The 27,903-nt window shown below is 35.6% G+C and overlaps 2 protein-coding genes across 2 annotated transcripts; one reads left to right on the forward strand and one right to left on the reverse strand.

Annotated features, from left to right (window-relative positions):
- Positions 1 to 5,847: 5,847 nt before the first annotated feature.
- On the forward strand, positions 5,848 to 7,786 carry LOC136219916 (CASP-like protein 1E1). Its single transcript, XM_066007501.1, has 2 exons — positions 5,848 to 6,171; positions 7,297 to 7,786. The coding sequence occupies exons 1-2, from the start codon at positions 5,924 to 5,926 to the stop codon at positions 7,628 to 7,630; spliced, it is 582 nt and encodes a 193-aa protein (XP_065863573.1). The 5' UTR covers positions 5,848 to 5,923; the 3' UTR covers positions 7,631 to 7,786.
- A 546-nt stretch (positions 7,787 to 8,332) lies between these two features.
- On the reverse strand, positions 8,333 to 12,530 carry LOC136219915 (uncharacterized). The gene is made up of 11 exons (XM_066007500.1): positions 12,185 to 12,530; positions 11,879 to 11,974; positions 11,639 to 11,793; positions 11,424 to 11,517; positions 11,149 to 11,219; positions 10,944 to 11,050; positions 10,369 to 10,490; positions 9,775 to 9,863; positions 9,605 to 9,664; positions 9,127 to 9,231; positions 8,333 to 9,020 (listed from the first exon to the last, which is right to left on the reverse strand). Exons 1-11 carry the CDS (start codon positions 12,354 to 12,356, stop codon positions 8,904 to 8,906), a joined length of 1,188 nt encoding a protein of 395 aa, XP_065863572.1. The 5' UTR covers positions 12,357 to 12,530; the 3' UTR covers positions 8,333 to 8,903.
- Positions 12,531 to 27,903: the final 15,373 nt, after the last annotated feature.

Here is a 27,903-nt window from a genome sequence, read left to right on the forward strand (position 1 = left end):
TACACTAGCCCTAAAAATGTCCTCCCCCATCATCTCCCAAAACTGCTGATAGAAACCTGGGCTCAGGCCATCTGGGCCAGGTGATTTATCAGCATGCATAGAAAAGACAGCAGTTTTGAATTCCTCAATCATAAAAGGAGCAATTAAATCATGGTTCATCTCAGAGGTTACTACTCTATCAAGATTATTAACCGAATCATTCTGAGAAAACAAAGAAGGAGAGAAAAGTTGCTTAAAGTACTCACTGATATGATCTCTGAGCAATACTGGTTCATTGATCCACTCACCATTTTCTCCTTGAAGACCAGAAATCATATTTTGCTTTCTCCGAGCTTTAACACATGAATGGAAGAAACGGGTGTTCAGATCTCCCTCTTTGAGCCAAAACACTTTAGCCCTCTGCTTCCAGTACTGTTCTTCCTGCTCAAGCACCAGATTAAGCCGGCGTTGCACACTTAAATACAGAAGTTCATTCTACCGACCCCTCTTATCCCTGAGAAACTGTAACTATTTAACAAGTCCCTCCTTCCTAGTTGTAAACCTTCTCCTATAGTCCATTCCCCATCTATTCATGGCCCAGCGCAAACCTCTAGCTTACCGAATAGACCAGTCCAGCCTAGCATAGACCAACTTTCTTCCACCACCTCTCTAAACCCTGGTTCCTTTACCCATGCTTGCTCAAAACGGAAACCACCCCCTCTTCTCCTCTCCTCTCTGCCCTCCCACTTCAGAATAAGCGGAAGGCGATCCGAATAGGATGAGACCATGTTCCTAAGATTGTGGTTTGGAAACAACAGGAACCATCTCTCATTTGCAAACCCACGATCCAACTTTTCCCTCACCCACCCGTCCGTACCTCTTCCCCTCTCCCACGTAAACCTACTTCCCTCCATCCTGATCTCAGTCAACCCGCTATCCTCGATAGCTTTTGCAAAGTCCCTACTAAGAGTCGGTGGATAAACGATGCCACCCTCCTTCTCCTCCGAACTAAGAATACAATTGAAGTCCCCAATTATAATCTATGGTAGTGTTGCCAATCCCGCCATATTTTTTAAGAGCTCTCATGACTCCCGTTGACGGCTCCTCTCTGCAAACCCGTAAAACCCCACAAATCTCCACAGACCCTTCGACTTGTTGTTAACAGTGAGATCAATGTGATGATCAGAGTAGCCTTGTACTTCCACATCTAACCCTTCTTTCCATAAAACAGCGAGACCCCCACTCGTACCTCTCACATTTACTACCAAAACACCTTGTAGTTAAGCTTTTTGCCTAACCCACGAACTCTTGTCTCATCAGAAAGTGTCTCTATCAGGAAAACTAAATCAGGTTTGTTAGTCCGGACTAACTCCCCCAAAGCGCGAACTGTCCAAGTGTTTCCCAGCCCCCGACAGTTCCAGCTAATGCAACTCATGGTCCTTGGTGGGCCTGGTTACCAGGTCCCGCCGTGTCTGAAAATAACGTGTGTTCTTTATCTGAAAGCGAAGTAGAACTCACCTTGTCTGTCCTTGGTCTGATAGGTTGGCCCTGTTGGCCCTCATTGCTAATATCATCCAACATATCGTCCTCTCCCCCTCTCATTTCTTCCTCCCTTCTCCTCTTCCTGCCATCCTGAATATCAATGCCCTCATTTTCTTTATCCCTACTTCCAGACCTGTCTGTTTCTCCCTCTGTCATATTACTCCCAGATGAGCCCCCTCTAAACACCATTCTCGTAGCTTGCTGGTGAACTGGATGAAGATTCAGACGAGCATTCAACTTCATCCCTCCCATCGCCCTAGGCAAGTCTCTCTCCCCCACTCCTCCTTGGCCTGGTTCCCTCAACCATCTCAAACCGCCCTGATCCCCTCCCCTTTGGACCGGCGCCTTCAGCCACTCTCCCCATTCTCTACTAATATCTGCCCCCTTGCTCAAAGAGGTGGGAAAGAACCGATCAGCGTGCCCCAGTAATCCACATAGATAGCAAAAGACCCCTAGCCTCTCATACTTGAAGTTCACAAATTGCCAATCTCCCTGTGCTCTATGGATTTTTTTAAACCTCTTCAAGGGTTTGTTCACATCAATTGCTACCCTGATCCTCATATAGGATCTATACATACCCCTGCTATTGTTAATATCATATTCCCTAAACAGCCCTAAAAAATCCCCTAGCAGTTTCCCTACATTCTCAGACATGGCCCTAATCGGCAAATCAAACACTTGAACCCATATATCCATCCAGATTGATGTTTTCAAAATTTGCTGCTTGTTCAAGGTAATTTGTAACCAAATTATAATTATCGAAACTCCATGGACCTCCCCCTAGCATTCTATCCCGATCAATCACATGAAAGAATTCAAAGGTGTAGAGATTCATACCTATTTCTTGGATTGTCACCCCTCGCCCCGGTCTCCACAGATTCGCCAGTCTAATCTTCATGGCTGGGAAATTGATCACCTTATCGGAGACAAACCGTCCCACTAAGCATAGGCTTACTCTCGAAACCTCGACTGTCGGAGCAACCAGCCCCAACTCTATCCCCACTCCCTCCTCTTCCTCATCTTGTCCTCTCCCTCCTCTTGCTTCCATTTCAGCAAATAAACCAAGAGAACAGCGCTGATCCCCTGAACCAGCAATTCCCGCAACCAAAAAAGGAAAAAACAGAGCAAACCAGAGCCTCTCCTAAATATCGGAGAGCTGCGCGGCAAGTTCCGCAAGAAATCTGAATTCCCCCTGACTCAGTCCCGGAGTCGAAACTCCTTTGTACTCCTCACAGCTCGCTCCTCTTCGTCGAAACCGGAAGGGTAAGATTTCCTCCACGCCGACCAGAGAGACTTCCAATCAAGAAAGAAAGACGAAACACAGGGCAGACGACAAAAACTTCCACAACAGGCAAAGACCTAGACTCCCACGGCAGCGGCGGAGACAACTCAAGAGCTTCATATGGTTAGGGGTTTTCCTTTGTCTTTAATATAATTTTTCTTTGTTTAATGTAAGTGCATTACGCCCAACTTTTTAAAAAAAAAATAGTACACATATATTTTATTTCTTATTCTGTATCAATTGTATATCGATTGATTTCTAAAAATATAAAATTCACAATCTAATCTAATTATAGATAGAAATTAATAATTTTAAATTCCTTAGATTTTTTTTGTCCAACTCGTACAAAACACAATATATTTTTTTAATTTTTTTTCCACGTCTTTGTATATGTTTATATGATCTGTTACTAATTAGTGATAAAATAATGTGCATGTAAAGTGTATATGACAAGATTAATAACAGAGAAGACATTCTAATGAATTATTTCTGAAATTGACCTAACTTGCCAATAAAGACCGGTTGGCCAGAGGGGTAGCTGCCCCCTACCTTTTATATTTGCCACTACATATAAGTTATAAGGGTGCAATGGGATAAAAATACTCGTTTCCCACTGTGATCCGAAACGATGAGGATAGATGGGATACATTTTACTTTTGATATCAAAATAGATATAAAAACAAAGAGTACTATCTCCGTCCTATAGGAATTCTCACCCCTATATTACGCGTATATTGGAAAATGTTATTTTTAAAACATAGTCTTTATAATATAATCTTCAAATGGAAATAAAAACTGAAATGCATACAGACACGAAATCTAAAAATGATACTAAAGAGAAGTATCTATACACAGGTCGGTTTTGAAATTTGAGTATTCTACACTAAACATAAATAAAGTGCTCAACTAATAAAATGAAAAATACAATATTTTAAAATTTACTTTTAGAAAATAAAGTAAAAATAGTATTTCTTATAATTTTTAAGCAAATCAACTATTAGACTCTTATAATCAATATTTTCAAACAAATAATGTTCAATAGATAATTAAGCTAGTCCAGTTAATCTTTGTTGTGACATAATTAAACGTTAAGTATGATTTAAGTAACTTTAATTTAGAAAAATATCATTTCTACAAATTCAACAGTAAACGGTATAGTAAAAAATATCTCATAAGAAATAAATGCATTTAGAACAGCCAAATTATTTAAATAACTCAATATCTTCGTAACATTTTTTTTTGTCTCTAATAGTTAAATTTTTTTTTTACTCTTAAAATGAATTTTAACTATCAATATCACAAAAAAAAAAAAAAAAAAAATCATAGTGTCGCACTTCCTGCACACCCTCAAGTCTAATCTGTTCATACAATAATCGCTCGCCCCATGTGGCGTCTAGGGATGTAAACGGGACCGGGCAGAGCAGGGGAGAATGCATTTCCTATTCTCATACCCTGACTAGTCGAGGATTCTCACATCCACGTCCCCGCGAGTTAAACGGATAAAAATGTATTCTCATCCACGTCCCTATAAGATCTCTGTTGTCCGTTTGATGTTCCAAAAACTTATTCTTTATTCTTTATTCCAAGTTTTCCGCAGGTAATCACAGTTTATGTTTAAAAAAATCAATGAAGTTTAAAACATTTAAGGAACAACAGTCAATAATACTAAAAATTAACAATCATTCTCAAATTTTCCAAACCACGAAAAAAAACAAAAAATTAAAAACAATCAATTATCTAATTAAAAATGTACTTAAATCATAAAAAAAGCAATTATCACAAAGAATACCATGGGGATACCTTTCCCATCCTCGCCATTGGAACAAAATTATCCTCATCCCGGTTCTATGAAGACCCTTATCGAGGATTCCCGTTCCATTTATTCATATAAAAAAATCAGAAAAAGAGTCGTATAAGATCAGTTGAGGTGAGGTGACAAAAAAAAAAAGGGACATGGCGTTGGAAAATGGCAAGTAAAGAATTGCTTTCTTGTGCAAAATACTCTCTCCCCTTGGAATTCTGCACCTTTCTCTCTTATCTCCCAACAATATTATTCACACTTGCCTAACTTCTTCTGCATCATCAATGCTATTATGGCCCCATCTACACCTTTTCTTTCACATTTGTTTTTTCATATAGCCCCCTCAAACTTCAAATCAATATATATTAGCCCCTCAACTTTCCTTTTCACAGGAGTTTGTGTGGGATAGATAGGATATTTCCGGTGTCTGAGATAAGACAGAAAGATGGTCATGATAAAGCCATTAACAGGCGAACCTACTCCAATGTCAAAGTTTGCATAGAACAAGACGGAGTACTAAGCAATTAAGTTTAATTACAGAGAATATGTGTATGTATCTTAATTATGAGATTTCTATACGTATTTATAAAATTCGTTGTCCTTAGATCCCTCAGAAGACAACTAGATGTAATTTAGGCAAGTGGGTTACATTGATTCTAGACGAATCCAGCGGGATATAGTCTTAGTCGGACTCGAAGACCCTCCCATCGGTCCACGTGTCAGAGGAAGAGGATATTCCTACTTAGTTAGTGTCAGAGATTAATATAAAAACGAAATTTCTGCTTGATGACTCCAATTGCTCCAAATGTTCCTGGTTGCGTAGGAAGGAGACACGTGTACCGATAAGGACAGGATGGTTTGAGCACCCACTAGTTGCCAGAAAACACTAATTTTTTTTATAAAAATGGGGTGCGGAGCTTCAATTTGTTTATGTAAACACACTTAAAAAAATCTCAATTTAGCACTCATAAATCATGATAGGCCACCACAAATAGATCTGTTAATGAATCTTGGATCTGTCACTGTATACTGATATTAGTTCACATGTTATTAAAGGGTTACCCGTTGTTAAAGTGATCAAAAGTTAAAAGATTTTACATTAATAAAGGTCAAAATCCAGATACTTTTATATCCGGTTTTCAAGTTCAGGAGCTATAAAAAAAGTACGGGAATTTCGAGGGGGCAAGGATGTTATTTAACACCCCCCAACCCCCATATCCTTTGCATGACAAAGTAGTGTATGTCATTAATTATTTAAGGCAGCTAACTAATAACCCTTTCTTCCAATCCTCTCATCTCAAACTGAAGTGGGTTAATAAATGGATAGCCAAACAAAGGGGAGTTTTGGTGGGGTAGAAAGGAAATCAGAAATGGAAGGAGGAAGTGGAAGAGGAAGTAAGTTGGGTTTTATGAGTTTGAGAGTTCTGGGGATGGTTTTAACATTGACAGCAGCAATAACACTTGGTGTTAATAAGCAAACTAAGGTTGTTCCTATCAAACTTGTGGAATCTCTTCCTCCTTTGTATGTTCCTGTTGTGGCTAAGTCTCATTATCTCTCTGCCTTTATGTAAGTTGTCTCACTCTTTTTCTTACTTTTTCTTTTTGTCGTTTGCTTTTGGAATGTCGGTTTGATGCCTGTATCCTCTAAAGTTATTGATGAAGATGAATTTTATTCTGATAGTTCGCAAACTATTCGAATTCAGTTCATCTCGAGTTCAGGATTGGCTCGAATATTAATAAGTTTAGTCTGAGTTTCTTTAAGTTTGATTCGAAAGTTCATGACTGGCTTAATTAATTTTTAGTTATTATATCTATTTCATTGATTCTTTTATTTTATAATTGTATCATTCAAATTTGTTTTATAAAGTTTAATTTAGAGTTTCTTTTATTAGAAAGTTAGAGATTAAATCACAAAAGGTTAAAAATAAGTAAATTTGAATACATTTGAATTGAGCCGTTCGCGAGCTTTTCTCTAGTGGAGCCAATTTTTGGTCCTCTTGAGCTCTAGTTGAGCCTAAAACTTTTAAGTTCGAGTTCGTGACGAGCCCGACTCTGTCGATGCTCGAGCGGAGTCAAACCTACCTTGGTTCAGGTTGGCTTTTACTTGTTTAGTTGTGTGTTGTTGTTCCTAGTTGATGTTAACTGATTTTTCTTCCTAAATAATTATTTCCATTTGTTTCTCAATGCTAACCAAACACTTAAACAGTTTATGCATTTAGGGTATAACATGAAGAGGGAAAAGCAGAAAAACTTATGGGTGTTTGGTTACTCATTTTTTTTCCTCCGGGGAGAGTTTTAGGCGTTTATTTAGACACCTCATGTTTGCCTTTTATAGAGATAAGTAGCTTTTTACAAAAGCAGTGACAGTTTTTCCCAAGGCAAACCAAACGGACCCTTAGAAGAGTTTCATTTGTTGAGCTTTTAAGTTAAATTTTAAAAAGTTTGTGGAAAAACTCACTCTAATAGCTTCTTAGTTCCTCCTCAAACTAAATCAATTAGCCTTCTTGTTATGGAACAATGGGTGTCTTTCATCTCTTTATTTCATATCTCGCTATTGATCAATATAATAATATTAGTAATAAAAAATTCAATAAGAAATGAATACGAAGAGTGTTATTAAATTATTAAATGATAATAATATTAGCTGATTTTTCTGAGAGTAACAACTGACATTTTTAGCAAATGTGAACAGGTTTTTTGTGGTAACAAATGCAATAGCAAGTGCATATGCAGCAATATCTCTAGTGATATCAATTGCTGGGAAGAAAAATATGGCAATAATTATAACAATGCTTGATCTATTAATGGTGGCACTTCTATTTAGCAGTAATGGAGCAGCCGCAGCCATTGGATTAATGGGATATCAAGGAAATTCTCATGTTAGATGGAACAAAGTTTGTAATGTTTTTGGGAAATTCTGCCACCAAGTTGCTGCTTCTCTTGTCATCTCTTTGCTTGGTTCTATTGTTTTTTTCTTGCTTGTTTTGCTTTCTGCTCTAAGGCTCCACAGTAACAAATCACTTTAATTTCATTCTCATTCTCAATTACAATTAAAGTTCTTTCTTAAATTCTAAAGTTGTATTACATGTTTATGTTTTCTTTAGAACAAACACTACAAGTTTTATTTTATTCAACTGTTGTTATTTATAGTTTATCATTAATAAACAGTAGATATTAATTTATTGATTTTTCTTCTAAAATAACCATAAACAATTATTTCACCATTATTTCTCAATCCGAACCAAAAAGTCTACCAGAGAAAATTCAAATGGTCACTAGTCCTTAAATTGTCATTAAATAGTTTAATTGTAAGATCAAGAAATTAAGAGTGGAAAAAAATTCATAATTGCCTATCAGTGTTGAGAACTAACTCAAATTGCATGCTTACAAGATTCATCATCTAAATTATTCATAATTACAATTATAAATTTAAGGACACAGGACGAAAATAAATCTTGTAGTTTTATGCGTTTTTAAGATGTCCCTGTGGTTTAAAGTCTCTGAGATTTAAACGTATATAAAGGCAAATACGAAGTTTCCTCTATTTACAAAAACAAACATTTTCACTAAAACTGTCTGAAACTAAAGCGACTAACATTCGAAACAAAAATTTAGCAGTTTTTCAGCACTCTGTTAATACAATCAGTTTAAAGTAAAAGAATGATTGGAATTCTCATTGTTTACTAACCATTTTAGTGAAAAAGATTGTCTTTCCAAATGAAGGAAACTTCAAAACCGAGCTTACAAACTTTTAAACCATAAAGGTCTTTGCAAATGCACAAAACCACATATATATAACATCTGATGTTCATCAATCATTCATCAAAGACAGTACAACTGCTTTACTTTAAAACAAGAAATGAAAATAATATATTATGATAGAATTTGCGCAAATTTAGTGATTTCATGCTGCCTTCAAATGGGAGAGTTGAGTAAGTAAACCTTCTTATGACAAGAAACGGAAGGCACAATTCTACCCTTGAGAGTTGAGACTCATACATGCCTACAGTTGCTGTATCAAAATCTCTGGATCAAACCTAAACATCAGTTCTCGTTCCTATCTATTTCCGGCTTCAGAAAACACAGCACGAAGTATGAACGAATAGAGAGAAAACTGGCCAATACAAAAAAAAAAAAAAAGTGATCACTGTATCTCTGTTACAAGGGCTCCATCACAGGCTTCTGGTGATTATTGAGTTGCTTCTCACAAAAACAGATTAGCACAAAAGTGTTTTTATATTCGCTTGATCCAACAGAGCAACAAGAAGTTCAAATGCCATGCTCCCTGTTTTTAACAGTTCAGCTGGTAAGTTCTTTGCTGGTTAAGTCTTCTAAATTTACATTCGCCTCGATGCCCATCTGTATTAGACCAGTAACCATTGCTGGTATGTCCGATTTTAAAGCCGCGGCTAATTCCTATTCAATCATTTAGAAGAAACTGTTTATATTTATCCTACTAGATATTACTCTGTTTGACCAGATTTTCAAATCAAGCGCCTAAAATGGTTGGCAAACATTGTACCTTTCTTTTATCCTCTGGCTGGTGCTTCACTACATCCAAAGGCCACTCACCGACTAGCTTCTGAAGTTCAACCACAATTCCTGGCTTCTTGGTATCAGGTAAACTCTGCGTCCAAAGAGTAACATCAGTTAACTCAGCAGTACAGTGTAATAGCAAAACAACATGTTTGAACAATAAACCAGAAGTGAATATTTGTTGTCTGTGGTTTGACGGCTTTCAATGGTTGATTTTTCCTAATACAAGCAGGATGTTGTTTAAACTTCAGTAAGTTTAAGAGACAAATATGTTCAAAAATCAATTTCTTTTATATTGCTGGGTGATTTTAAATTATATTATGTTAAATCTAGAAAACTTGGCTCTCTGTAACTGCCTACTCTTGCTTCTTCTTTTTTTATGTTTTCCTTGTTCTTTCTCTAAGGGGAAAAAACATCTTACACAACCAAGCTTTACCAGTAGAAACAATATAAACAATTGGCACCTGATCGAGGACTTGAATAACAGCAGCTGCATCCTCAGGCTTATGTTCTAGTATTAGACCCTGAAAAATTAGTCTCGTTTAAACAGTTGAAAATTCTAAGAAAACGATTACATGTCAGACTAATCGCCATACAAACTTGAAATGTAACTAGATGACTAAAGATTGAATACCTTAGCACATGAAAACCCACTAACAAGAGTGTGCTGCTCCCATAACTCAGACCTCAACTTCTCAACTCGCCATAGTGATTCAGTATCTCCTGCCAGGGAGAAATATCAGATGCTTTATGACAAAAAGAAACAATTTCATCCCGGCATAACAGAATTATCTTCAAAAAAATTTAAACTATTCATGTAAGTGACTAATCCTACAACATGATAAGTTATTGCATAAAACATACAAATGACTCTGCAACGAGTTATTGTGAAAATAATCGAAAATGAACCTCTGCACAGCATATTTGTTTCTGCAATTAAAACTCATCAATCAGCAAAATTTCACTAGGTTCAAGGAAGAGATTCTCTAGGAACTTTTATTATTATAATTTAATATAAATAGCGTTAATTAGCATAGGAGCACATACACAACCTATCCCCCACCTTATTGAGTAACAAGAACAGCTGGGTGATAAAAATTTCGTTATATATATAAACATCATAATCTGGCATACCAGCGAACGTTGACCATAATAATAATTTGTATGTTATGTACCATTAACTTGAAAGCAATTAATTAAGAAGCGAGAATTGAGAACGCAAAGGCACCTCTTTTGATGGAAAAATCCATCCACATGTCAAATGCAGATTTTCGTAGTTTTACTCCACCCTTCACAAAATTCTTTGAATACTTCAACATTAATGGCCAGTTTCCAGCATTGTAACAAATACTGCAAGTATTAGAACCATACTCATACTCTGAGTGATTGTAAAGCAACACAATTATCAGTCAACAATTTTAGCCAACCAAAACCTAAATTATTTGCAAAATAAAAGAACTTAGTGGAAAACTTTGAGTCAAACAAATAGAAGAACATAGGACTTCAAAAGGATTAAGAATTTAGCAATGTGTTCAACCAAACAAAACCGAAGTTTCAAATTAATGATGACACATAAAGGTACTGGATTAAAAAAAACTTCAAAACAAAGTCATTTCAGAATCCAATTAAACACCAACTTTGCAAACTGAAACCAGGACCAAACCACCTTGATATTTAAAATCCAAAAGAATTGGATTATAAGAATTCCAACATGAATCCAAACCTTAGAAAGTCCAGCAACAGAAATAATTTAACAAAGTAATGCACAAGAACAAAAGCTCTCGCGAATTTAGATTACTGTACCTTAAAACATTATCTGCGACACTAGGTGCTAATGAAATGTCATTCTTCTTCACAAGTTTCATTACTTCGACCATTAACTTTAAATCATTGTGTTCCTTAGCATATGCCTGCAGTGCAGTCATAGCAAGCACTTAATACGATTAAGTAGAATAAACAAAGCACAAGAAAATCTATCACCCTAATTGAAAAGACAAATGCTTTATACCAGCAACTGGTTGACAGATACAATATCAGGAGTCAATCCATAAATATTATGCTTCCACAAGAGCTTTTTTCCTGCAATTATAGTAAAATGGATGTTCAAGTAATTGCACACCTCATATTACTTTTTTAAAATCAAGGTGCAAAAATCCAAAACATACGCAGTAACAATTTTGCCACATGGTACTGTGGATGCACATAAAACAAGCACAAGCCAACTCAAAAGTTTAAATAAGGAAGAATGAAAATAAATGTGTTCTTATGATGAAAGGTGCAAACCGAAGTCAATGGCGCCAACTCGAGCACATGCTTTTGAAACTTCACGACAAAGATGGCTATTAAAATCGGAATGTATACGAAGATTTGACAGACGCTGCAAGGTAAAAGACATCATGAAATTCCAAGCATCAATATTTTCAACTCATTCATAATGAGTAACCAAATACTAGGGGAAAACACAAGAATGACAAAAAGCTATGGAATCGGGCACTAACAAATCTCCGGAGATTCTGCAAAGTATCAAATAGAAGCTTAATATCTTCATGGTTTTTGCAATTACTAATCAACGACCACAACCAAGCATTTGGAGACATTGTGCGTTTAACATTCACAGAATCAAGAATCTTATCATAAAGCTCTTTCACAGCCTCTGCATTCCACAAGACAAAAGCATTCATCAGCAAGTAAGACCTTAACAACCGAGGGGGAACATATCCACAGAATAAATCAAGAACCTGTAGGAGTACTCTCGACAGTATTTGCTTCAGTACAAAATGATGCATTTCCAGTTCTTAAGTAAATTGGGTGACGTACCATCTGCAAATCATTGCCTGAAAATAATACATGAGAAATTCAGTATCATAATTCATGACTATCCACAATAACATACTGAAAAAATAAAAAGAGAATCACAATTTACTCATTCTAATTAGCTTAATTAACAAGCATTTCACATTTTATTTCCTATTATCCTAGAATTTTCTCCGAGCACTTTAAGAACCACACAAATGTTCAAGTAGGAAGCAGAGAAAAGGGACTACCAGACACTGCATAGAAAGAAAACGATTGGTGATTTTGCCATTGATGAAGAGATTGAGGAGCGACAACGAATTGGAAATCAGAGGAGAGCAATTGGCGATCTGCGGCTGAGTTGATGAGAACCTGAGGCTTCAACACCCTAGCGAGTCGACGAGCTTTCGAGAAGAATTGCATAGCTCTGAGTCAGCCGAGTCAGAGGAGAAACGGTGGATTCCGGTTGATGATTGAACTCGGCGGAGAGAGGCTGCAATCGAGTAGTCGAGAAACTGATCAGGGTTTAGGAAGGGTAGAATAGAGGCTGTGTGCCTGTGGGACGGAGGCCTTCCGTTATTCCCTGCACTCGTCAAATGCTTGATATTCATTTCATATTTTAGGATTAATTAAGAAAATATATTAACAATTTAGATTTTTCATTTTATTTATTTATTTATTTGAAATAAATGATAATTATTTTTAAAAAATTTAAATATAATATTCATCTTTTTCTAAGTCTTTCTCTTATACACCGAGAACAATACATTTGACCAATTAAAAGAGCGATGTATACCAATTCATAAGAGTTGATTGGTATTTAGAATAAAATATGTATAAATGTCAGCAATTAATAAGTACAGTGTATTATTTGTGATGCATAAGACCTTAAAAGCAGCTTTCTCAATTTTTCTAGTAAAAAATAGCGTTGGTAAATAAAAAAAAAAATTGTTTTCCTTAACCGTTGGGAATCTAGAAAAGTTGTTTGTAGAAAAAAAAACTACAATTTATAGCTTTTGGAAAAAGTAGTTTCCACGGAAAATTGATATTAAAAAATGTCCAAACAAAAATAGCTCTAACTTTCGATTTACTTTTAAAAATAGCCTTAACTTTCAATATTTATCATGTATTTACTAAACACTTATCACATTTTTCTCATCTTATTTTTCCCTACAACAAGCTCTTTTAGCCACAATAATGTCAAACTAGCTCAATAATCTATTTATAGCATTGAGAAAGAAACATTTTGGGCCCGTTTGTTTTACCTACTGTTTGATGTTGCTGTTTGTTGTTTGTTGTTACGATTTGCTATTTGCTGTTGCTATTTGCTGTTTGCTGTTGAAAAAAGATGATTTTCCAATCTGCTTTTGTAAAAGGCTGCTTTTCAGGTGTAAAAGGCAAACATGAGATAACTAATCAAACACCTAATGTTGTTTTTCAGGTAGTAAAGGTAAATAGGATGTCACTAACCAAACACTTAAAACTCTCCCTTTTGAAGTGAAAATGCAAACAGGAGCACGAAAATGAGCAACCAAACACCCCATTTGTCTCCTTGAGAATTTATGATATGTTCGGTTAAGTTATTGATATTTATTGTTTGTTGTTACTAGTAGTATGATACGGATTCATATTGAACGTGTTGATTTTGACGAATGAGTTTCTTCCAGTGGTGGAACTAGAACTCAAACTAAGTCGGGGCTTAAATATTTAATAATAAATTTTTATAATGTTAAAAATATCATTGTTGAGCGATTTCCGCAAGTGCACGGTTTCGCTTGTAGTAATAAAAAGATATCGATCCCACAGAGAACGCTTTTTAACGAAAACTTATATTAATTCAGTTTAAATACAATTTAAGGTTTATAAAATAAATAAACGTTATTTGAAATTGGTTTGGTTTTGAAATTGATTGAACAAGAATTAGGGTAGAATGTGTAGAGTGTTAGAAATGTCTTCTGATTTAGGGATGAATTTACAAAACAGGAACATTTAGTTCTTTTTAGAAAAACGATTAAATGTATTCATTTACATTAAGCAAAGAAGTCAACTTTAAACTTTGTACATTATGAAAATGTAATATCATAAGCTCCTTCAATGTATTGGGCTTTGAACTGCTTTCGATCTTAATCCAAAGTATCGTGCCCTAATCAACCTGGTACTAATCTTTAACATTAAAAGTACCAACTCGTTTAGGTTGTTCAACAAAGTTTCCTTGTAATGATTTTGAATTTAACTACGTTTTAATGAAAACACCAGAACTCACTTTAGTGGATTGGTTACCATAAGTGCTACTTAAAAATGAATTGAAGAGAACCAACTTTATTAGATGAAATATGAATTGAAACAAGTTTACAGAGAACAGAAAGCATGGAAACTTTTGACGATTGCAAGTGAAAGGTTGTCAATTCTTCCCTTGGGCTTCGTTAGAGTTTGTCAGACTCCGGGGCGGATCCTCTACTCAATCTTCTCGTTGTATCTTCGTTATAGGGATGCGGACGGCCTCTACTAAAATGTAAACTAATAAGACTGAATCTAAACGCTACTGTGTTTGTAATTATACTATAAACAATGTGTGTACATCATATTGCTTTTTACAGAATCGAACTTCTAACTTTCGAAATGTTTTACTTAGAACTTAGACATAAGTTCTACGCTCTGATTCTATATCTATATTATAACATTTCATATCAACCCTTTCTCTCCATATCAACTCTTTATTTATAGGTGTTGAAGGGTTGTGTTTGAAGTGATGTGTTCCTTAGTTTAGAGTCGTGTCCGTTGTGAAAGGACGTCTTTATCCACTTGAACGAACGCGTTTCTTGGATTTTCAGCATGTGTAAAATGCTCTTTGTAAATTTTCTGCACTTACCGAGGATGGTAATCCGCGGCCGTGAATGACGTAGCACTGAGCTGAGCGACGGACGAAGGGGAGAATTGGTTGTACCACGCGTGTCGCGGCCGCGGGTCTGGGATCCACTGTCGCGGCCCGGCAGGTTTTCTTACTTCTTACTTTCGTTCGTGTCCTCGACTTGGCGCTTTCGATTTACGTCGTCTTTGACTCCTTTTGTAGGGTTTTTCTTCTGTTTTTTATCCTTTTTCGTTCCTATTTGGATTTTACCAAATATTCAGGCACCTTGCAAGAAAGAAAGATATTTGAAAGTAAAAGTAATCTAAACAGATATAAATAACATGAATTTGTAATAAAAATGATATAAATATTAATGATATTTTAGGTATATTTTGGGCTTAACAAATCTCCACACTTAATCTTTTGCTAGTCCCGAGCAAAATTTCACTGAATTTATTCCTTAACTAATCTCTTTATGAAAATAAAACATATATCTTTGTGTTTACCTTTTAAATTAGTTAAGCCGAAAAGACTAACTTCGCATGGCAAATTTATACGCAAAATATCAAACTAACTTAGTATAAATACGATATATCATTCGTCTTGTATTTCAATTTTTAAATTGAAGTATTCGGGACGATGTAAGCACGCATGTTATTGAGTCTTTCATCTCAAGGCATTTCAAAGCACCAAATTTCCTTTCCCAAACTTGAATTATTATATATGATTTATTAAGTTTAATTTGTTTGCTTAGTTACGCCCGTGATAAGGGTGGTCTCGATCGTAACTTTATATGCATTTGATTTGTGTTCGCTTAAGAGGTACCGACCATGCCATGGGTGGACGCAATCGTTACTTTAAACTTTAAACACGCTTAATTTTTTTTTGTTTAAACGTTCCTTTCATACCTCGATTGTGATAAGGGTGGTCGCAACCGTGGCCAAAAGTACGCTTACTTATTAATTTCTTCCCTTTCATACCTCGACTGTGATAAGGTTGGTCTCAATCGTGGCCAAAAGTTAAGAATATGATTTATTGATTATAACTTGGGAAAAAGAAAATTAGCACATTCATCCTATATTGACTTAAAATTCAACATGTATTATGGATATAGTTTCCTTAAAAACTTCAATTGGTGTTAATGTAAGACAAAATCAAAACCGAGCTAAAAAATTGTTAGTTCAATTTAGTGCCTATAAACCTAATTGAAAATTTAAAATAAGATTTATTGTATCATGAATTTCATGATATGAAATAGAGATTAAAAATAAAGAATTTATTACTTAAATACATTCACTCGAGACAATTTTTACTTAAAATCGTGTCGAAGATTTGTGAAAAATTTGAAAAATATTACCCGTATAGAAATATATTATTTCTATCGATAATGATAACCTAAAAATAATTTAAATAATTTGTGTTGCAATATAAGTTGCATTTGCATAAAAGAATGTTGCATTTAAAATTATTCTTATTCGTTGCATTTATTCGTACTAAAAATGATATATGCAATATCTCCTCCCACACTTAAATTGGACCATGTCTTCATTGGTGCAAAATTTGATAAAACACGAAAAATGGTACGAAATAAGATATAGATATATGAAATTAAAGCATCCAACATAAGATATTAAAATTGAAAATTGTACCCAACTGAAAAAGTAAAGCAATATAAGAGATAAAATAATTAAGAAGAGATAAGATAAAACCTTTCCTTGTGAAGATGAATCCGGTGGAGATAGTGTGGTCACTACGCCTCGATGACGGAAAAATGATAATAACTGGCGTCGGGTTGACGTGTGTTCATTCCTTAAACTACTAAGGTTGGAATCCACCGAGGTAATTCATGAACACAAGTCTGGAAAGTTTGTACCAATATCATCTGATCATAAATTCATGTGCCGGTTCTGCTCATTCATTTGGTTGAAATTTTATTGAAAATTAACGCAATCACCAACAAAGTGGTGCTCTTCCACAACATGCCATTTGTGCTTTGCTTCCTCTATATTGTCATCGTCATAAAGCAGATCGTCATCCCCACCAAAATGGGTCTGCTCATTACCACCCTCTTTAATACGAAGCGATTCATCCCCAACGCTACCCTTCTTATGTTGAGGCATGGTGTGGAAAACTGTGAAAGGTGTGGTTGGGAAAGAAGTATATTGGGTAGGTAAAAATTTGGTAAAAGTAAAGGTAATGTGGTGTGGATTTAATTGTACGGGGAAGAGTATGGAGTGTGTAATTGGGTAAAATGGAAGGTGATGTTAGGTTTGTGTAAGGGATAGGTATATATAGGGGTGAAATATAGGTGTTTAGGAGTTATTGAAGGAACATGAAAAAGTTGAAAAATTGTGCAAAATCAGATCCAAATTCTGTCCTACAGATCGTGTGTCGTGACCGAGATTCATGACTCTCGATCGCTGAAATACGCGAACAAAACTCTGTTTGTGCAATTTTTTGAGTAAATATGTCCTATAAATGAAAACATGTATACCTGAAACTTAAAAGCACAAATGAAAACATTAAATTCAAGGTAAACCAAAGGTTTATCCTTAGGAAATTGGAGAAATGAAACAAATAAATGCCTTAACAGAGTTAATGTAGAATCAATGTTCATTAATTCACATAAGGTAAATTAATCTTCTAAAATATAATGAATGTAAATTCATATAGATATTTATTCATGCTTAAAATATGAACCTTATACAAAATAAACCATCATTTAAATAATGAAACATTTAACCGTAGGCATTAACCTTATTCTAATTGATACATGTTTATATGAAAAATTTGTATGTTTTATTTTAATAAGTTCATACTGATATATGCAATAATCAACACAATATAAGTTCATGATTTCATAATTAAATTTAAACTCAATGATTGCATGAAAATGAAAATTTATTAGCATGTGCAATAATTGATAATAATCATAATTTATTAGCATTAAAGTGATTCATACAGATTCAGGTGTTATCAGTGTAAAATCTAAATAGGCATAAATCAGAATGAAAAATTTTGATATATGAAATGAAATGAAGTTGTATTGCATAACACATGTGTACATAAATGAACAAAAACATATGTACAAGAAAGATTAAAAACAAACCTACATACAAAAACAAACAAATGAAAATGAAACAAATCAAATTATTAATCACTTATTTATATTAAATCTGAAACTTTGAAACTTATGTAGATGAATGAAATGATATACAGAGTCATTTTAACATCACATACACATTCATGTTTGAAGGTTATACTGACTCATTTTAATATTATATACAGATCCATTCTAATAACTTGCATAGTTAACATATACTAATCAAAAATAACCAAAGAATCAAAGTTGTATGCTATCAAAATTGAAAAATATATGTATAAAACAAAAAATTAGAATTATCATATCAAATGAATGTTAATGAATTTGTTCAATATTTATTAATGAGTATACTGTATTAGTATGTAATATATATGAAAAGTCAGATTTTCAGAAACAGTTCTGAAATGAATACAGATTCATTAAAAATAATTGCAAATGCATGTTAAAAATTATATTGTTTCATTTAAACTTAAATTCGGATGTATTCGTATAACTTGATTGGTTAATGTATATTTAAGCAAAAAGAATCAAAGAATCAAACTTGATAATTTTATTAAAATTAGAAGACATATAAACTAGTTACAGAAAGAACAAACACAAAAACAAACCTATATACAAACGAAATATAACAAATAGGTTTATAATTTCTTCGTTCTTCATCATGTGTATGAATGGAAAACGGTGCACCATCGCATTCTGATAAATCAGGACGCTTGTTGCGTGCAGCAGTAATCTTCTTGGAAGATTTATGCTTGGTAGTTATGTGTTGGAAATAGGAAAAAGTCTCTGGAACTTTTTGAAAGGTTTAAATAATTGAGAAGAAATCAGAATGGTTTGAAAGAGATGAAAAGTATGGAATCTGATTTTCTCTAATTATTTATAATGATGTTAGGAAGGATTAAAATGTCTGTTGTTGGTTTTGAAAGGAAGAAAAAGTTTCTGTAACTTAATTTTTAAATGTGTGATAACTGAGAAGAAATCAGATTTTGTTTGATAAAGATGAATAGAAAATGTAAGTAACAAAAAAAAATCTGATATTTTTCAATTATTTATAATCAATCCAAGACAAATCAATGTGTCTGTTGGGATTAAAAAGGTGTAAATTCACACCATTTGGACATGAAGAAACTTAATTTTTCAAAACTTTCAACAATGGTGCATGAATTTTTAAGGTACAGGTCTGATACACCCGTACCGCGACCGAGAATTCAGGAGCCGCGGTCGCGGCACGCTAATTTTAATTTTTTTTTTTTTGAATCGCTGAAGTTACCGAGAATTCTGATCCTCGGCCGAGGATTCTGATCCTCGGTAAGTTCAGAAATTTTTCTTTTCTCTTCCTTTCCCTTGAAATTTTAAAATCCTGAATTCTCAACTGAGAATTCAGATTCTCTATAAGTTCAGAAATTTTCAAGGCTTTGAAAGCAAAATTCTCAACTGAGAATTCACATTCTTAGTAAGTTCAGAAATTTATTTTTCTTCCTTTTGCTTGGACAAACTTAGAACATGACTTAAATAAATTTTTATTGATTTTAAACTCGAAAAAACTAAAAATTAAAAATCATAAACAAATGTAAATTAAATTTAAAACAAGTAAAGATAAAAATAAAACAACAAACAAGATTAAGGATAAACAACAAAAGGTTTGAAAACTTACCTAGAAATAATTTCAATTTGGAATCAAAAAGTAGAATTGCATCCCAAACTTTGAAATTATTTTTATATTATTTTTTTTTCTTTTTGTTTTTCTATTTTTTTTAGCATTTTCTACTTTTTTAGCGCTTTCTTTTTTTTTTCCTTCGTCTTCTCAATTTAAGGATCTAATGATTTCGGTTGAATGTCCGAACTTCTGGTTCAGCGCATGAAAAAAACTACGCACATGAACCGAAACTTTCAAAACTATATTAAAAGTATACAATTCCTTCCTGGAGGATAAGGTAATTTCTTCCTACTTCCGGTATTTCTGTTGCGAAGATGTAGGAGTTTAAGGTAGTGATAAAAAGGAAATTATTTGGGTTTAGTGTAGAAATTAAATAAATTTCTTAACAAAGAGATAAGATTTTTGTGATAAGGTAGAATCCTTGCCTTTCCATTCATTGATAATGTGATATATATACACAAGATATATGTGTGAACATGATAATTACAAATCAATTATATTCCTAAATTACAGCAGAAATATCCATATCTAATACACCCCCGTAGTCGAAACGGGAGGTGGTCGAACGTTGAGACTAGAGCGGAAGTCGTCGAAAAGAATTTGTGGTAGACCTTTGGTGAAAATATCTGCAATTTGATGACGAGAAGGAACATGAAGTACCCTAACCTCTCCTTTAGCAACCTTTTCTCGAACAAAATGTATATCCATCTCAATATGCTTGGTACGTTGGTGTTGTACAGGATTACCAGTGAGGTAAACTGCACTCACATTGTCACAATATACCAAGGTGGATTTACTAATAGGGCAATGAAGTTCAAGAAGAAGATTTCTAATCCAGCAAGTTTCAGATACGACATTAGCAACACCACGATACTCTGCTTCAGCACTAGAACGAGATAAAGTGGGTTGCCGCTTAGCAGACCAAGACAGAAGATTGTCACCAAGGAAAACACAATATCCTGAAGTAGAACGTCGAGTGTCAGGACATCCCCCCCAATCTGCATCTGTATAGGAGACCAAGGAATCTAGTGAAGAGGTTGTGAATGTAAGTCCGAACTCCAGGGTTCCTTTAACATATCGAAGAATCCGCTTGATAGCTGCCATATGAGACGTTTTGGGATCGTGCATGAATAAACAGACTTGCTGAACAGCATAACTGATGTCTGGGCGAGTGAGAGTCAAATACTGTAATGCACCAGCTAAACTTCGATACTCAGATGGATCATGATAAGCAGAACCAGATGAAGCACTCAGTTTTTGCTTAGTGTCAACAGGTGTTGTACAGGAATTTGCTGAAGAAAGACCGGCTTTAGAAATGATCTCAGTAGCATACTTCTTTTGAGACAGAAAAAGAGAGCCGGCGCTCCGAGTGACAGATATCCCTAAAAAATAACTCAATGGGCCAAGATCTTTCATAGCAAATTCGGAACTCAATTTGTTGATAATTGACTCTCGTAGAGCAGTGGAAGAAGTAGCTAGAACGATGTCATCCACATATAAGAGTAGATATGCCATCTCTGCTCCCCGACGAAAGACAAACAGTGAATGATCAGATTTACTGTGAGAAAAACCCATGGTAGACAAGAAAGAGGCAAACCGTTGGTACCACGCCCGTGGTGCCTGTTTGAGACCATAAAGAGACTTTTGAAGAAGGCATACATGATCTGGATAGTTGGGATCCCGAAATCCCAGTGGTTGATGCATATAAACAGTCTCATGAAGATCCCCATGAAGAAAAGCATTTTTTACATCCAGCTGATGTAGTGGCCAACCTTTAGAAAGTGCAATACTTAATACAGCTCGAATTGTTGCTGGCTTAACAACTGGACTGAAAGTATCACCACAGTCTACCCCAACAAGTTGATTCGCCCCATTTCCAACAAGTCTTGCTTTGTATCTTTCAAAAGATCCATCTGCATTAAATTTGTGCCTGAGAATCCACCAACTACGAAGAACATTAGCATTAGAAGGACGGGGTACGAGGACCCACGTCTTATTTTCAATAAGAGCCTTATATTCTTCAGTCATGGCTTGTTTCCAATTAGGGTCTTGTAAAGCAAGTGAGGGATTAGAAGGAATAGGAGAAATAGTGGTGGTGTGTAAGTTGAGCTTTCTTTGGGGTTTGAAAATTCCAAGTTTAGCTCGGGTTGTCATAGGGTGAGTCGGTTGGGTTGGGTTGGCGTGTATAGGATCGGGAGAAGGCAGGGAAGTGGGCTGTTGTGGGGAGGTGAGCTGTTGTGGGGAATTTGTGTTTGGGCCGTGTTGAATTGGAGAAGGAAAGGGACTGTCGAGAGGAGAAGGGGGAAGTGCTGGGCTGTTTTGGGAAGATGGGTTGGGACTGTTGGGCCGTGGTGAAACTGGGCTTTGGTTAGGAGTGGACGCATTAGTGGGGAAGGGAATAATGGGTTGGGTTGTTTGTGTAGGTGAGTTGGAAATAGAAGAAATGGGAGGGGAGGCCGAGACATGTTGAGTGGAAAATGGAAATTTGCTTTCATTGAAAATAACGTGACGAGATATAATTATTTTCCGCGCGGAGATGTCGTAACACTTATAGCCTCGATGATTGGATGGATATCCAAGAAACACACATGGAGAGGACCTAGGTTGAAGTTTATTTCTAGAGGAAGAAGGGACAAGTGGGTAACAAAGACAACCGAAAGTGCGTAAGTGAGTATAAGAAGGAGTACGATTGTAGAGAATTTGAGTCGGTGAAAGAAGACTAAGATTTTTGTGAGGGAGAATATTTAAAAGATAGGTCGCATGAGCAAGAGCATGAGGCCAGAAAGAATGAGAGCAAGAAGCATGTGTTAGAAGAGTGCGAATTATATTATTGATTGTTCGAATCGTTCGTTCAGATTTACCGTTTTGGGAGGAAGTATGTGGACATGAAAAACGGAATTGCATACCATTATTGTTAAAAAAATCATGAAAATGACTATTGTTATACTCACCACCATTATCACACTGAAAAGTTTTGATATCTTTTTCAAATTGAGTACGTACGTAATTTCGGAATGTGAGGAACACAGAAAAAACTTGAGATTTATTTGCTAAGGGAAAAGTCCATAGAAAATTAGAATAATCATCTAGGAAAAGAACATAATATCTATAGCCACTAGAACTTAGAACAGGAGATGTCCATATATCACTATGAATAATATCAAACGGCATTGATGACATATTTTTAGAAGCATAAAAAGGCAATTTAATATGTTTCCCAAGCACACAAGAATTGCAAATAGAAAAATCAACATTTTTAGGACAAGAAATAAAATTATTAGTTCGAAGATTGTCTAAAATTTGAGGACCAGGATGGCCCAATCTATTGTGCCAAACTGAAGGAGATAAAACAGAAGCATTTAAAGCATAAGAAGACTCTGAAGAGGAGGATGTGACTGGATATAAATCACCGGTGCTATTACATCTCATAATAGGGATCCCCGTGCGCAAGTCCTTCACAGAGAAACCAACAGGATCAAATTCAACGGACACATTATTATCAATAGCAAATTTCCGCACAGATATAAGGTTTTTGATTAATCTAGGGGCATGTAAAACATTGTTCAATTCTAGGGTTTTGTTGTTTGTTTTTAAGGATGCATTACCAAGACCGATAACAGGAATACAAGTGCCATTACCTACTACGATACTCGTGTTAGGACTCTTATTTAAATAAGATGTGAGTTTACCTCCATCCCCGCTCATGTGAGAAGTGGCGCCGGTGTCCATATGCCAAGGTTCTGCAGGTGGTGTGATTGTCAAGGTGTGCATAGCCGCCTCAATGTTTGTTGGAGTGTAATACTGGGCCAGATGGGCCTGCGGATGGGCTCCCAATATGCCTAGCTGGACTGCAGAAGAATTGTTATTAAAAACAGGCCCGCGAGTTGCACCATGAGTTGCACCATGTGAAGAATTGGGCCAAGAAGGATAAGGACATGGGGGATAGGCCCATTGGGGCGCCTGTCCAGTCCATGGCCCGTACCCCCATGGCTGTTGTAAAGAAACAGCCCCTGACCAGCGAGGACCGCTATTTTGCTGCCATCGTCCGCCTCTGCCCCGTCCGCCTCTGCCACGGTGATAATAACCCCGGCCACCGCGAGCAGCGCCAGAATTTTGAGGGAAAGAAGGCCGAACGTGATTTGAATATGGAGGAGCTTGATTCGACGGGGACTGTTGGGCGATAGTAACGGCGGCAATTTCAGATCCGACGGTGGCGGCTGTGCGTTTTTTACGGGCAGATTCTTCCAATAATAACATGGACCTTGCCTTTGTGAAATTGGGCAGAATGTCATTGTGGCGAATTTGTGTTCCGATTGTCTCGTAGGCATCAGTGAGCCCCGAAATTAATTGAAGAACGAGACGATCGTTGGATACGGCAGCCCCGACGTTGCTTAATTGGTCCGAGAGGGACTTCAAATGTTGGCAGTAGGCAGAGATATCATCAAAATTTTCAAGTCTAGCATTGGACAGTTCTTGTTGTAAATAAAGGGCTCTTGAATTTTTATTATCGGAGAATTGTTGTTCTAGGAGTTTCCAAGCGTCGGCGGCTGTTAAATTTGGTCCGATGATACTGTTGAGAAGGTCTGAAGATATGGTTCCATAAATCCATTGCAACACGATGGCATCAACACGAGACCATAAACCTGGATTCTTTGCTTTCATAACCGAAGAAGAGGTTTCCGATTTATCGTCGGTTTCAGGAAGGATATGATCAAGAACTTGAAAAGCACGGGCATGTGTTTTAAAAAGTTCAGCCCAAGTGGTATAGAGGCCTTTGCCGGATTCGAGAGGATCACGAATAAAGGAGGTAATGTTGATAATGGAGAGGGCCGGATGAGTTGGTGCGGCGGCGGCACCATTGTTTTGTTCATTGTTTGGCATGGTGGCAGTAGAGTTTTTAGGGATGAAGAACAGCAGAATGAGGAAGAGAGAAAGAAGAGATTTGGGTGGGATTAGGGAGAGAAATTTTAGGAGAGAAATTTTAGGAGAGAGTTTTTAGGAAAGAAATTAGGCTCATGATACCATGATAAGGTAGAATCCTTGCCTTTCCATTCATTGATAATGTGATATATATACACAAGATATATGTGTGAACATGATAATTACAAATCAATTATATTCCTAAATTACAGCAGAAATATCCATATCTAATATTTTGGTGAAGGGTTGAGTTTATAGAAAAGAGGTAAAGGTGTTTGGGAAAAGGTAAATTTTCTAGAAAAGTCATATGTCACGTCTGATATCCTGTTTCAAAAATTTTCTTTCCTCTCTGATGTACCTGCAAGCCGAATTTCTTTTCTATAGACTCCTTCTGTGAATATATTGATGATCAAATCTCCAGTTTATTGTTGAAAAGACTTGGATTTTTTATATCTGCAAACATCTAATTGCAAACGTTAAATATCAACGAGGATTTAGTCCTAGTGACCATCCTCAAAAACAAAATAAAAACTATAAAAATAAATAAATAGATGTATAAACCAAAATTCGAAATAAAACACGAAAAACATAAATTTTTGTTAAAAATTTGGCGTTCCCCGGCAACGGCGCCAAAAACTTGTTGAGCGATTTCTGCAAGTGCACGGTTTCGCTTGTAGTAATAAAAAGATATCGATCCCACAGAGAACGCTTTTTAACGAAAACTTATATTAATTCAGTTTAAATACAATTTAAGGTTTATAAAATAAATAAACGTTATTTGAAATTGGTTTGGTTTTGAAATTGATTGAACAAGAATTAGGGTAGAATGTGTAGAGTGTTAGAAATGTCTTCTGATTTAGGGATGAATTTACAAAACAGGAACATTTAGTTCTTTTTAGAAAAACGATTAAATGTATTCATTTACATTAAGCAAAGAAGTCAACTTTAAACTTTGTACATTATGAAAATGTAATATCATAAGCTCCTTCAATGTATTGGGCTTTGAACTGCTTTCGATCTTAATCCAAAGTATCGTGCCCTAATCAACCTGGTACTAATCTTTAACATTAAAAGTACCAACTCGTTTAGGTTGTTCAACAAAGTTTCCTTGTAATGATTTTGAATTTAACTACGTTTTAATGAAAACACGAGAACTCACTTTAGTGGATTGGTTACCATAAGTGCTACTTAAAAATGAATTGAAGAGAACCAACTTTATTAGATGAAATATGAATTGAAACAAGTTTACAGAGAACAGAAAGCATGGAAACTTTTGACGATTGCAAGTGAAAGGTTGTCAATTCTTCCCTTGGGCTTCGTTAGAGTTTGTCAGACTCCGGGGCGGATCCTCTACTCAATCTTCTCGTTGTATCTTCGTTATAGGGATGCGGACGGCCTCTACTAAAATGTAAACTAATAAGACTGAATCTAAACGCTACTGTGTTTGTAATTATACTATAAACAATGTGTGTACATCATATTGCTTTTTACAGAATCGAACTTCTAACTTTCGAAATGTTTTACTTAGAACTTAGACATAAGTTCTACGCTCTGATTCTATATCTATATTATAACATTTCATATCAACCCTTTCTCTCCATATCAACTCTTTATTTATAGGTGTTGAAGGGTTGTGTTTGAAGTGATGTGTTCCTTAGTTTAGAGTCGTGTCCGTTGTGAAAGGACGTCTTTATCCACTTGAACGAACGCGTTTCTTGGATTTTCAGCATGTGTAAAATGCTCTTTGTAAATTTTCTGCACTTACCGAGGATGGTAATCCGCGGCCGTGAATGACGTAGCACTGAGCTGAGCGACGGACGAAGGGGAGAATTGGTTGTACCACGCGTGTCGCGGCCGCGGGTCTGGGATCCACTGTCGCGGCCCGGCAGGTTTTCTTACTTCTTACTTTCGTTCGTGTCCTCGACTTGGCGCTTTCGATTTACGTCGTCTTTGACTCCTTTTGTAGGGTTTTTCTTCTGTTTTTGATCCTTTTTCGTTCCTATTTGGATTTTACCAAATATTCAGGCACCTTGCAAGAAAGAAAGATATTCGAAAGTAAAAGTAATCTAAACAGATATAAATAACATGAATTTGTAATAAAAATGATATAAATATTAATGATATTTTAGGTATATTTTGGGCTTAACAATCATATAACATAAAATTTAATAATTTTTAACACAATAATTTGGGGGTGCTAATTTTAACCGTAAGGTTGACGGTAAATTTTCAAAACAAAATTTTGTTAGCCTCCAACGCGTTACAACTGTAAAAATATTATCATTTTTTAGAAACTAGCATTGAACTAATAGAAAATTAAACATGTTTACTTTTTTTAATGGTAAAGACATATTAAAAATGAATCCAAAAGTGTTATCAAAATAAAAATAAAGAGTCCACTTAAATTAATTAATAATGGTAACATGTTTTTATAATTATTGAAAAATAAAATTAAAATAAATAAAAACTTTTTGAAAGAAAATGAGGTTGGAGGGAGTTGAACATATGGCCTCTCAAATAAAAATAAACATCCTTAATCATCTCATCTACCTTTGAACATTAAAATAATACTACATAGAGTCAATATAATTCTCTCCAAAATATTATCAGAGCCCACCCTAACCCCTCTAGTTCCGCCCCTGTTTTCTTTTCAAGCCTAGATTGAAGGAGTTAACCTTTACTCCAAAGGAGGCTGGAATTGTTTGATTAAATAAAAGACGCTCTTCGTTACAAATAAGGAGGCTTATATACCTCTCCTAATTTTAAACGCAAAATACCTAAATACCCTATTTAGGGTTACAAACATTAAAGAAAGGATAGAGGTAAGGAGGGGACAGGTGGCAAAATAGCATTTAACAACAATTACTGTTAATGGCAAAACAGTAAATTACAGAAATGAACAGTAAACTGACGTTCTTGTCCCCTGTCTGTTTTATGCAAAAAATCCTCCCCATAAGGCATATGGGGGTGCCACACGGCGTGTGGCCTTCGTAGCGCCCCAACCCAGCTCTTCCAAATCTCCTTGATCAGGCCCTCAATGATGCAATGATGTCACACATCGTGTGGTCTAAAGGTACACGCCGAGTGAACAGGAAGTTCTAGGCTGCCCTCCCCGCCCTTCAAGGATTCAATCCACGACTATATTACTCGGGAATGAAGGAGCCGTTCTCCAACTCTAACCCTAAACATCTAGCTAATTTATAGATTTAGTTTGACATATACATGATTAGTATCATTGATTTTGACTTCCTTCACCTTAATAGTTACTTTGTCCATTTTATGAAAACTATAAATGACTGTGAATAAGATTCAAGTGCGAGTAATACAAGAATTGTTTCATTACGGTTGAATCCACTCTTATACGCATTACACCTATTCATAACGAATCATAAACAATTTAACAAAAAGAAGAACCAAGCGGACAATTAATCGCTCAATCCAA

Source organism: Euphorbia lathyris, chromosome 2 (assembly GCF_963576675.1).
Source record: "Euphorbia lathyris chromosome 2, ddEupLath1.1, whole genome shotgun sequence".
Taxonomy (NCBI): domain Eukaryota; kingdom Viridiplantae; phylum Streptophyta; class Magnoliopsida; order Malpighiales; family Euphorbiaceae; genus Euphorbia; species Euphorbia lathyris.